At 44.4% G+C, this 13,422-nt stretch overlaps 1 protein-coding gene across 2 annotated transcripts in view; it reads right to left on the bottom strand.

Annotated features, from left to right (window-relative positions):
• Positions 1-13,422, bottom strand: part of LOC135542072 (receptor-type tyrosine-protein phosphatase gamma-like) — a 292,645-nt gene that overhangs the window by 47,753 nt on the left and 231,470 nt on the right. For both annotated transcript variants that reach the window (XM_064968704.1, XM_064968703.1), the window contains exon 5: positions 10,485-10,580. In XM_064968704.1, the coding sequence (XP_064824776.1) occupies positions 10,485-10,580 (96 nt within the window). The remainder of the gene's footprint in view (positions 1-10,484; positions 10,581-13,422) is intronic.

Genomic DNA, 13,422 nt, shown 5'->3' with positions numbered 1-13,422 from the left:
GGGGGAGAGAGGGAGGGAGGATAGAGAGAGAGAGAGAAGAGAGAAAGAGAAAGAGAGAAAAAAAAGAGAGAGAGAGAGAGTGGGAGGGCAGAGAGAGAGGATAGAGGGGGGGGAGAGGGAGGATAGAGAGGGGAGAGAGAGGAGAGAGAGGGGGTCAATTTCTTGTAGAGTGAGTACAATCTCATATGGTGAGAACAATCAGAGTCAATCAGAAGTCTGTTTGACCTGAGCCGGAGGAGCAATACACATGACGTCAATGGACTCTATAACTATGTAGGTCATACAGCTAGCCAAACAGGCACGCACTCAGGCACTCAGAATATGTTTTTAAAACACAGCTGAAATGGGGTGACAGATAGTCCATGTCTGTGAGCAGCAGAGCAGCAGGTAAAGTAGGGAGAAAATGACTGTGATTAGCACTCCTGTGAGATGGAGGAAGATGCAAAAATACACATTATTACCCTACGTCATTATTTCATCTCACAGAAAGGTTGAAAGGAGTGTTAAAAAAAGGATTGCTATCTTTTTCCTGGCACTCAGCGGGGGGAGACAAGGAAAGGAAGCCATCTTTAAGTATTGGGACAAAGCCCCACACTGAGCTTCAACACACTTCAATGGTGTCCTTTCCTTTTCTCCCCACATGGAGAGACGAGGAAGACCCCTCCTGCAGGACATCATTGTAATTAGCATCAGAGACTAACCTAACAGTTACAGGTGCAACCTTCCCTGCTACCTTCTTTCCTTCCTTCCTTCCTCACCCTCCCAAAGCACTCCTTTGTTCTTCACTGACCCACTAAGTCTATGGTCTTAATTTTTCAACCATGTGTACATTTCGGAGTAAATTCTGGCATACTTGGATTTGCTTCCACAACAAACTCTTAGGATTTATACATACAGTGGGGCAAGAAAGTATTTAGTCAGCCACCAATTGTGCAGGTTCTCCCACTTAAAAATATGAGAGAGGCCTGTAATATTCATCATAGGTACACTACAACTATGACAGACAAAATGAGATTTTTTTCTCTCCAGAAAATCACATTGTAGGATTTTTTATGAATTTATTTGTAAATTATGGTGGAAAATAAGTATTTGGTCACCTACAAACAAGCAAGATTTCTCGCTCTCACAGACCTTCTTTAAGAGGCTCCTCTGTCCTCCACTCGTTACCTGTATTAATGGCACCTGTTTGAACTTGTTATCAGTATAAAAGACACCTGTCCACAACCTCAAACAGTCACACTCCAAACTCCACTATGGCCAAGACCAAAGAGCTGTCAAAGGACACCAGAAACAAAATTGTAGACCTGCACCAGGCTGGGAAGACTGAATCTGCAATAGATAAGCAGCTTGGTTTGAAGAAATCAACTGTGGGAGTAATTATTAGGAAATGGAAGACATACAAGACCACTGATAATCTCCCTCGATTTGGGGCTCCATGCAAGATCTCACCCCGTGGGGGTCAAAATGATCACAAGAACGGTGAGCAAAAATCCCAGAACCACACGGGGGGACCTCGTGAATGACCTGCAGAGAGCTGGGAGCAAAGTAACAAAGCCTACCATCAGTAACACACTACGCCGCCAGGGACTCAAATCCTGCAGTGCCAGACGTGTCCCCCTGCTTAAGCCAGTACATGTCCAGGCCCGTCTGGATGATTCAGAAGAAGATTGGGAGAATGTCATATGGTCAGATGAAACCAAAATATAACTTTTTGGTAAAAACTCAACTCGTCGTGTTACTACTATGGAACATATGAATTGTTGTTTAATATTTTGTTCATCAATAGATTTAGTTTTTTTTTAATCTCCTGCCTTGGTATTGGCTCTGAGTTTAAATAGGCTATGATGTTGTGATTCTATCACACAGCAATACTGTAGGCTGCACATACTGTCAAATATTTTAAATTGGCTACCAGTCTATTTACTTTCGAGCATGTTTGGCTATTAAATGAGCGATGGATAAATGGGAGGCTAATAATGGTTGTGTAGCGGGAATAAACCAATAAACCAGTCATGTCACAAAGCAGACATGTCCTGCAATGTGATCATGATTTAGGCCTATCTAATACAAGTAAAAGAAACACATGCTGCCATATGGACTCCTCACCAACGGCCAATGCATCTGTTTTATCATTAGGCGTACGCTATACTATTTTTATTAACCAACCATTTTCATAATTCACTTCAAATTAACAATATTTGCTTGGAATACAATTGATCAGCCACTAGAAGTTGTACGAACGCAAGGTCTGAGTTTTGCGCGACGATATGCACACTTTACCGTCAAGTTCAAAATGGATAAATACCAACTTTTGTGGGAAAAATAGAGTCTTTTATGGTACGCACGCACCTTCGATAAATGAGGCCCCAGGTCTCAGCCACCTCCGTTAACTCCCACTCTGATGTGTCGTAACCACCCACCGTCTTCCTCTGTTCCTCTGTTCGCACTCACTGTGTGAGGCATCGTACATCTACCACAATCCTTTGAGTTCTCTCCCACTGCACCTCTTTTCTTTAAAAAAAATCATGTTTTTGGCAGATGGCAAACCACAGAGAGCTCTGAATGACTGTATCTACACTGGGGTTTTATTTAAGCAGAGCCATGCGCCAAATCTGCCTACCTAAGACAGCCCTCTGCCAAGAACGACAGAGGGAGAGAGATGGCTTCAAAGATAGAGACGGGGGGGTTAGGAGAAAAAGAGAAAGGGAGGTAGGCAGAAAGAGAAAGATGGAGAGCGTGACCATGGGAATTATAGTTTCATTATTAATAATTGTTTGTTAAAGCCTGCAACTCTGTCCCCTGGGGACCTTCTCCATGGGGTTGCATGCTGTGTATGTTCCTACATGGCCCAGTACCGTGGTACTGTACTGTGCTGTGGTACATGGCCAGTACCACAGCACAGTCCCTCTCCCCATGCAGGCAGTCTGACTCAGGCAAACGACACCATAGAGACACGGCAGAAAGACCAGGCCAGAGCCACATGACATCTCATCTTGCTGTCATCCATCCAACAGCCCTGATGCACATGCATTTCTCTTCTCAGTGACACGAGTGCTAAAGAATAGCTGTGTGCTTACGGCTTTTGGACCTTTATTATATGTATTCCCACTTAAAAATGGCAACTCCGATCAATTAAGAGAAGGGTATTTTGCGGCGATATCAACTTAAAGTGCTCCATCTTGTTTCTGAGGATGGTGACGTCGGTGGCAGTCGATTCTTCAAGCTGACGAATGTCCCACTGTAACCAAGGTGACTGGTGACATAGAGAGGAAGCAGAGACAAAGTGTCTAGGCCGTCCCGCTTCATCAACAACTAGCCTGGCTGGAGGGCCAAAACACTATTACAGTACCAGGCCTTGCCTCCTCCTCAATTTGCTACTTATCGAATGGCTAACACCAACAAGTGCACAACTGTATGCATTCCTTTTCTCTGTTAAAATCTGGAGCTCATTTCTCATTAAGGTTGAACTCTGCTGAACTGGTAGCAACACTGTGGCGTTATAATTGAGATAATTGATACAGTGAGGAATGGAGAGTCACCTAAATGAAAGACAAAACACTCCTCCATCACCTAAAAGACACTGCCTCTCCTTAATGTACTCTACACCGTGGCTGAGTTAATCAGAAGTAAACTTCCTGTTACAATAGTAATGCTTGCTCCAGTAAGTATTAAACCTCTGAGAGCGATGCTGGGCCTGGGTCTGCTCTGCTCACACGTGTGTATCTGAATGAGCGTACGGTGAATCACTGAGCTTGTAGACTGTAAATAAGCCAATAAAACTGTAATGATAGATGTTACTACCACAATCTATTTCAATCAAGGTGCGAGGGTGGGCCGTAAAGGCAATGGGAGCCGCTGCCCTGAGAGCTCACGTGAGCCGATAGGGACAATTTGTTCTGTATGGCAACCGACATCATTTAATTAATACATGCTACAGCTAGAGGAGAACAATCTAATCACCACACACGCACGCACGCACGCACACACACACACACACACACACACACACACACACACACACACACACACACGCATGCTGACTGTGACACACGCACACTCACTGAAAGCGATGTATACACACGCATACACAGGCAGAGATGTCCACACACATGAACTCTCCTTGAAGGGGGTCACTTGATTGATAAATGGCTTCAGTTATTAGAGCTAGGACGATAAACCGGAAATTACCGACAACTTGCTACCTCATACTGAAGAAATTTTGCATACATTTGAATTCGCAGGTTCACATACACTTTAGCCAAATACATTTAAACTCAATCCCTGTCTTAGGTCAGATATGATCACCACTTAATTTTAAGAATGTGAAATGTCAGAATAATAGTAGAGAGAATGATATAATTCAGCTTTTATTTCTTTCATCACATTCCCAGTGGGTCAGAAATTTCATACACTCAATTAGTATTTGGTAGCATTTCCTTTAAATTGTTTAACGTGAGTCAAATGTTTTGGGTAGCCTTCCACAAGCTTCCCACAATAAGTTGGGTGAATTTTGTCCCATTCCTCTTGACAGAGCTGGTGTAACTGAGTGGAACTGAGTAGCCTCGTTCATTAGTGGGGGGAAATTAATGGAGACAAAGAAAATGCTGTCCCAGAAATCCAAGAACAATAACTGCCAAAGAAGGACGCTGTGTCAGTTGTTTGGGCTTATTTTGGTTTTAAACCTAGTGACAACGAGCAAGGTAACAGAAGCAAAGTTTCCTCCATTTGTAACACAACATGACGAATGCATGGCAAAGAAAAACTATGCCAACAAGCGTCATGACAAGAATTGTTTGCACACACAACTCCCTATCTAACACACTCACCGATGGAATGAAATAACAGATGCCATAACGTACCACATCGCAAAAGACACAGCCCCAAATTCAACAGTTGAACAAAGTGGGTTCAAGAAGATGGTTCACACTCTGGACAAGAAATACGAAATGCCACGTACAGGACAGCATCGGATCTGAAACAGGTGCACTATTTCACATCAACAAAGGGAGCCCTATATGTCATTGACACTGCGCTACATCCATGTCGACTGGAAGCTGTGCAGCAGGTGCTAGCAGAGCAGACTGCCTACTTTCCAGAGGAACACACTGGGGAGATAATAGCCCAGGTCAGGGGTCAGGGGCCAGGGGCTGCAGGACTCGCTAGCAGCCTGGGATCAGCTAAAGGAGAAGCAGGTGTGCACCACAACAGACGGTGAGGCATAAGTTGTGAAAGCCACCAACCTAAATGTATGGACAGGGTTGCAGTGTTTAGGCCATCGACTTCACCTCGCCATCGGTATTTCTTTTGAGCAAAAAGTCACAGGCCGCCATTTTGATTGTGTTTGAAGCAAATAATATGCTGCATTTACCAAACACCAATATACTAGTGGAAAAGAACTTGGTATTAAATACTTTTACATTTAAAATCAGAAATACATGCATAACTAAATGAATGTTTAAAATACGGCTATTGTTCTGAAGCAGCATTATATCATCTTATAAATCATATGCTGGGTCACCTGGTAACCACACTTAGGATAATATATCATGCCAATTTCTTTGACATGGTGTAAAAATAGAGCTAATGGAGAGTAACTGTGCACCTCCCCCAAAATGTTTTTTATTGCAATTTATCTTTTATCACAAAATAATTGTCAATTTATCGCCCAGAACTAGTAGTTATTGTGTGTATTGATTTGTTCTCTGTAAGCAGTGAGGTTGCTATTAGCCAGTAGACTGTCTTGATGTTGTGTGGATACGCAGCCTGGTGGGGTTGTGTAACTTGGCAGGAGAGGAGAGGAGCTTTAAGGTTATCGCCATAGAGGATACCTCATCACGATAACCACCCCGAGTGATACATCCACTCTCCAGGTCTGCCAGATACTGGCTATCTGGCAATCAGTTTGGGGGCTCATTGTGTGTGTGTGTATGTGTGAAAATAAGTCTATCAATTTCTCTGTGCTCTGCATTCTACATTGGGCGTTGTTACAGTGGTTCCTCCTTTAAAAGTTGCTGCGTACTGCGGCGCAGCTTGCATAGTGCCGCAGAATTATATGGCACGTTATTTAAGTGTGAATCACTGGTACCATTAATGCTAGTTAGTGCTAGTTTGACCACCAGAAGGCATCTTTGAGAAGCATTTGATAGCCTTCAATAATGGCTGTACTAGAGAATGCAGGCACGCGGGAGACCGGGGTTTAATTCCCTGATGGGGAGGAAGGAGTAGGCTGTCCTTGTAAATAAGAATTTCTTCTTAACTGACTTGCCTAGTTAAATAAAGGTTACACTAAGAGCATAACATTTCTACACCCTAATTTTCTAATTCTAGTCTAATCAATACCCAAACGGAGATTCAGTGAAACGGTGCTAAAATAGTTCACTTCAATATGCTTTCTAAATAAATAAGACCGACACCACTTTTAACAGCACATTACTCAACACTAGTGAGACTCATGTCGCCTACAGTATATCATAAAATATGGCGTGACTCTCCGCCAATAATTACATACAGTATAGAGGATTGGAGGATATTTCTGTAATTCAGTGATATTTATTCCCATAGTAATTCATTATGGATCCATAACTAAATAAACATTAGCATTTTTAAAGAGCATTTTTACCATTATTTTATTAATGAAAGCATAAAGATGCCATTATTAGTTACATTATTTTAGTTTGAATGTGCAGACTGGCACTAAGAACAGAAAAGGGGGAACGTTTCCCTTGTCAGCGCCACTATAAGTGCAATGCCCCTTAGTGTTGCCAGTGTGGCAGGGTAGGGGTCCACTACCCTCCCCCCCCCTTCCTCCTCATGCTCTCGGTAGGTCTTCTGTGCGCGGCTCTGCGGCCCATCCCGTGCTCCCTGCCATCGTGCCTTGAACCTCGTGCACAGTTTCCATACATCTTAGACAAATACATTACAAATCAAATTCCTGACATTAAATCCCAGTAAAAAAGTCCCTGTCTTAGGTCACTTAGAATCACCACTTTATTATAAGAGTGTGAAATATCAGAATAATAGTAGAGAGAATTATTTATTTCAGCTTTTATTTCTTTCATCACATTCCCAGTGGGTCAGAACATACACTCAATTAGTATTTGGTAGCATTGCTTTTAAATGGTTTAACTTGGGTCAAACGTTTCGGGTAGCCTTCCACAGGCTTCCCACAATAAGTTGGGTGAATTTTGGTCCGTTCCTCCTGACAGGGCTGGTGTAACTGAGTCAGGTTTGATGGCCACTCCAATACCTTGACTTTGTTGTCCTTAAGCCATTTTACCACAACTTTGGAAGTATGCTTGGGGTCATTGTCCATTTGGAAGACCCTTTTGTGACCAAGCTTTAACTTCCTGACTAATGTCTGGAGATGTTGCTTCAACATATCCACATAATTGAACTCCCTCATGAAGCCATCTATTTTGTTAAGTGCACTTGTCCTTCCTGCACCAAAAATCCCTACAACATGATACTGCCACGCCCGTGCTTCACGGTTGGGATGGTGTTCTTCAGCAAGCCTCCCCCTTTTTCATCTAAACATAACGATGGCCATTATGGCCAAATTTTTGTTTCATCAGACCAGAGGACATTTCTACAAAAAGTAATATCTTTATCCTCATGTGCAGTTGCAAACCGTAGTCTGGCTTTATTTGTGGAGGTTTTGGAGCAGTGGCTTCTACCTTGCTGAGCGGCCTTTCAGGTTATGTCGATATAGGACTTGCTTTACTGTGGATATAGATACTTTTGTACCTGTTTCCTCCAGCATCTTCACAAGGTCCTTTGCTGTTGTTCTGGGATTGATTTGCACTTTTTGCACCAAAGTACGTTCAGCTCTAGGAGACAGAACCCGTCTCCCTCCTGAGTGGTATGAAGGCTGCGTGGTCCCATGGTGTTTACTCTTGCGTACTATTGTTTGTACAGAACGTGGTACCTTCAGGCGTTTGGAAATTGCTCCCAAGGATGAACCAGACTTGTGGAGGTCTATAATTTTTTTTCTGAGGTCTTGCCTGATTTCTTTTGATTTTCCCATGATGTCAAACAATTATTGGAAAAATTACTTGTGTCATGCACAAAGTAGATGTCCGAACCGACTTGCCAAAACTATAGTTTGTTAACAAGAAATGTGTGGAGTGGTTGAAAAACGAGTTTTAAAGACTCCAACCGAAGTGTGTGTAAACTTCTGACTTACACTGTATATTGCTTTGCTAAAAACAGGGTTAATAATATATCTGTGAGAATATTCAACAGGCTTTTATATAATTTTTAATTAATATAATAATAATAATAATTGCCTTGTTTAAAAAATAACACTATTTTGGATACGATTTTGTTTTCAAATTATGTAAAATGAGTGAGAAAAAGGCCATTCTTGAACATGGGGTGAGAAATTGTTACTATTTTGTGATTAAAGCCAGTTTGTTATTTAGAATGATTTATTTCTTATTTTAGAGGGAGAGAAACCACAAACCTACAATCATCTCATGGGTCTCCCAGTCGAGGGCAGCACAGGTATTAAACCAGCATCTGTAACAACACAGCTGGCACTGCTATGCGGTGTCTTAGACCGTTGCACCACTCAGGCGCTGTACAACGTGACCGGTCAGGAGTGGCCTACAGTAATACAGTAAGAGCAAAATAATCCTAACAAAATAAAATAATTAAAACCTTAGTGCAACAACAGTTGTAGTAAGTAATACTGAAGTTGTGCACATTTATCAGTTTATCAGTCCATTTAGGTTTATGTCACCCATTCATTGTCAGTTACAGACATAGTAAGACCCAAAAGCATAATCAGTGCTCTAACTTCCCCTTGCACTGTTCTGGAGCAATGTAGTGGTGACGCAGGGTACCGTACTAAACCATAAATTACATCTAAGTCACGTGGCGTAAGCGCACAATTTCTGAAGGAGGAACCACTGTACATGCAGTGTACACATGCACACACATGGCCCCCACGCACGCAAGTGCAGGTTACTGCTTGAGAGAGTAGAAAATGTTTGAGTTAGAGTAGATCAAAGATTGAAAAATGCCATTATAAAAAGTACACCCACACATACTCACATTTGCATTAGAACAAAAGCATAGATGGAATCTCTGGAGATCCATACAGTATGCATCTGCCTAGTTATTGCGGTCACAGCTTCACTTCAACCTCTGAGGTCTAGAGATTGAATGATCTGATTCTTCATGGAATAAGAAGGTGGGGGGTTGCAGTGCTTGGTGGGAGAGAGGGGAGGGAGACAGAGAGAGAGAGAGAGAGAGAGAAGAGCAGAAGTAAGAGAGAGGAGAGCGAGAGAGGAGAGGAGCGAGAGAGACAAAGGGAGAGGTTGAGAGAGAGAGAGCAAGGGAGAGGGGGAGAGAGATATAGAAGTAGAGCGAGAGAGAGCAAGGGAGAGGGGGAGAGAGACGGAGAGCGAGAGAGAGCCAGGGAGAGGGGGAGAGAGAGAGACGGAGGGCGAGAGAGAGGAAGGAAGAGGGGGAGAGAGATGGAGAGCGAGAGGAGAGCAAGGGAGAGTGGGAGAGCAGAAGACAGAATCATTGTAATTCAATGAACGTAAAGAATGGCCAATCTGGACCCAAGAGAGAGGACTGGAGGACTATGCAAACGTGGGCGAGTGTGTATGTCTCTCGGTGTGTGTAAGGGAGTATTAAAGGAGAGGTAATGGACCAAGTAAAAGCCCACTTACGCAATCGATGGCATCAAATGAACTTTTAATCATGGCAATTCAGTGTGATGGAGTTGACCATGACCCTGCCCACTGCTAGCTCAACAGAGCCACCCGCCAGCACACTCAGGCCAGCCAACGCTTATATCTCCACTTAAGACAATACAGCCTGATACAGTCGCAGTTCCAGACAAACACTGTGCTCACTGCAAACACTTAGACAACAAAAGGAACACTTTTTCCCCCCAGCTGTGATGGTAAAGCAGTAATGACGTGTTTCACTTCTGGTATTGGGCATTGATTTAGACTGAGTCAGTGTGTTGTTCAATGCCCCTTATAGAGTGCTGTTAGGTTCTGACAAACAGAAAGGACAACTAGACAAAGCTCAACCCAAGTTTATTCATCCACAGGGTCACACAGCTGCAAAGACATGTTTACACAAGCACATATATGTTTTACCCTCCTACTAGGCAGAGTCTCCTCCTTGAACATCTAGACAGCCCATATATATCTGTTGCTAGGCAGGAACCTAGGTGGTGTGTGTGTAATAGAACTCTTCTTTGTCACTTCATCTGACCTGACCTCGGCCCACATTCCTCACTCCTCCCTCATCCACGGCTATCGAACCGTATCAGTGACTGAAACCAGACTGTTACCCTTTGGCCCTCTCCATAGGGTCACTTAACAATAACATTATACATGTAAAGTACTTCTAGTATATGAACATGAATAAGAATATATTCCAGGCTAGAATACAACAGTGCTAGAGGGTCATGTCAAAACCCTCTGTTTGAAAAGCCTAAAAGATGAGAGAGATGTTCTCACCTGAAAGAAGACCGACATCGCTGCAATGATCCTCTTCTGCCGCATGGCAGCACTGAGGCTGTCAAAGTCATCCGAGTTATACATGTAGATCTGCATCTGAGAGGGAGAGAGAATGGGACAAAGCGAGGGAGAGAGAGAATGGGACAAAGAGAGGGAGGGAGAGAATGGGACAAAGAGAGGGAGAGAGAATGGGACAAAGAGAGGGAGAGAGAGAATGGGACAAACAGAGGGAGGGAGAGAATGGGACAAAGAGAGGGAGAGAGAATGTGACAAAGAGAGGGAGAGAGAGAATGAGACAGAGAGAGAGAGAGAGAGAGAGAGAGAGAGAGAGAGAATTGGACAAAGAGAGGGAGGAAGAGAATGTGACAAAGAGAGGGAGAGATAATGGGACAAAGAGAGGGAGAGAGAATGGGACAAAGAGAGGGAGAGAGAATGGGACAAAGAGAGGGAGAGAGAATGTGACAAAGAGAGGGAGAGAGAGAATGGGACAAAGAGAGGGAGAGAGAATGGGACAAACAGAGGGAGAGAGAGAATGTGACAAAGAGAGGGAGAGAGAATGGGACAGAGGGAGAGAGAGAATGGGACAAAGAGAGAGAGAGAATGTGACAAAAAGAGGGAGAGAGAGAATGGGACAAAGGGAGGGAGAGAGAGAATGAGACAGAGAGGGAGAGAATGAGACAGAGAGAGAGAGAGAGAGAGAGAGAGAGTGAGAGAGAGAGAGAGAGAGAGAGAGAATGGGACAAAGGGAGGGAGAGAGAGAATGAGACAGAGAGAGAGTGTGAGAGAGAGAGAGAGAGAGAGAGAGAGAGAGAGAGACAATGGAACAAAGAGAGGGGGAGAGAATGGGACAAAGAGAGGGAGAGAGAATGGGACAAAGAGAGGGAGAGAGTGTATGTGACAAAGAGAGGGAGAGAGAGCATGGGACAAAGAGAGGGAGAGAGAGAATGGGACAAAAAGAGGGAGAGAGCATGGGACAAAGAGAGGGAGAGAGTGTATGTGACAAACAGAGGGAGAGAGAGAATGGGACAGAGAGAGGGAGAGAGTATGGGACAAAGAGAGGGTGAGAGTGTATGGGACAAAGAGAGGGAGAGAGAATGGGACAAAGAGAGGGAGAGAGAATGGGACAAAGAGAGGGAGAGAGAGAATGGGACAAAGAGAGGGAGAGAGAGAATGGGACAGAGAGAGGGAGAGAGAGAATGGGACAGAGAGAGGGAGAGAGAGAATGGGGCAGAGAGAGGGAGAGAGAGAATGGTGCAGAGAGAGGGAGAGAGAGAATGGGACAGAGAGAGGGAGAGAGAGAATGGGACAGAGAGAGGGAGAGAGAGAATGGGAAAAAGAGAGGGAGAGAGAGAATGGGACAGAGAGGGGAGAGAGAGAATGGGGCAGAGAGAGGGAGAGAGAGAATGGGGCAGAGAGAGGGAGAGAGAGAATGGGACAAAGAGAGGGAGAGAGCATGGGACAAAGAGAGGGAGAGAGTGTATGTGACAAACAGAGGGAGAGAGAGAATGGGACAGAGAGAGGGAGAGAGTATGGGACAAAGAGAGGGTGAGAGTGTATGGGACAAAGAGAGGGAGAGAGAATGGGACAAAGAGAGGGAGAGAGAATGGGACAAAGAGAGGGAGAGAGAGAATGGGACAAAGAGAGGGAGAGAGAGAATGGGACAGAGAGAGGGAGAGAGAGAATGGGACAGAGAGAGGGAGAGAGAGAATGGGGCAGAGAGAGGGAGAGAGAGAATGGTGCAGAGAGAGGGAGAGAGAGAATGGGACAGAGAGAGGGAGAGAGAGAATGGGACAGAGAGAGGGAGAGAGAGAATGGGAAAAAGAGAGGGAGAGAGAGAATGGGACAGAGAGGGGAGAGAGAGAATGGGGCAGAGAGAGGGAGAGAGAGAATGGGGCAGAGAGAGGGAGAGAGAATGGGGCAGAGAGAGGGAGAGAGAGAATGGGGCATAGAGAGGGAGAGAGTATGAATGAAAGTGTTAGGCATCCATCTGTAAAACTTCCACCTCTCTCAAGGAACAGCTTGGATCTCCAAATTGCATCATTTATGACCATGTCTGCAAAGCCACAGCACATAAAAATGGGAGTGTGTTCTGCTCTCTGACTTCTCTCTCCTCTGTGGGGTTTCTCCGAATTCTTGAATTATACACAGACCTGCTCTGTTTACAACCAGCATGAAGTCGTAAGGTCATACATTGGTTATAGAGTAGTTTTCTCCCATAGCGCTGCATAAAGAAACACCCTGCATGGTCCTCAATATGTTGTCCACTCTGCTCTCACTGATCCACACAGATCTACAGGACTAGTACTGTAGCTTAAAAAGCCTGCACAAACAGCTCTCTCCAGACTGGAAGGGTGTACAGTTAGACTCAGAGTTAGAGCCCCCTTTAATTGTATCTCTCTCTCTTTCATAAACACATGCAGACATAAAGCACAGGCAACATGGTCCATCAGACCGGTTGTCATGGTGATGTGCAGCAGGCAAAACTCACATGCAGTTGCACACACACACAGACACACATCCAGGCGGGCGGGCTTAAGAACGTAGCGTGTGTCCTGCTCTGAGATAAAGGGTTTTTAATCAGGGAAAAGAGATCCCTCAGCGTCTCCTAAAGTCCTAAGGGAAGGATCAGCTCCGTCAAACGCAACACAGCTACACCACTACATCCTCAACACCAGGATCTGTGTGGTGTGGGTTTCAGATGGGAAATACAAAAGCCACAGAGACACACACTGCATCATCGTCAACTGTGCGTCACAGAATCAGAATCATCAATAAATCAAGTGTGGGGTGGTGGGATGTGGGACGTGGGTATGTGTGTGTACGAGAGAGAGGGGGAGTGAAGATTGGTGCTTCACTGTAGGGTGACATGGTTTGTGTGTGTACAAACACTCCGTGTATAGAACATTAGGAACACCTTCATAATATTGAGTTCCACCCC

The sequence above is a fragment of the Oncorhynchus masou genome, chromosome 6, assembly GCF_036934945.1.
Source record: "Oncorhynchus masou masou isolate Uvic2021 chromosome 6, UVic_Omas_1.1, whole genome shotgun sequence".
Lineage (NCBI taxonomy): Eukaryota > Metazoa > Chordata > Actinopteri > Salmoniformes > Salmonidae > Oncorhynchus > Oncorhynchus masou.
This window is presented reverse-complemented; position numbering and strand designations above follow the sequence as displayed.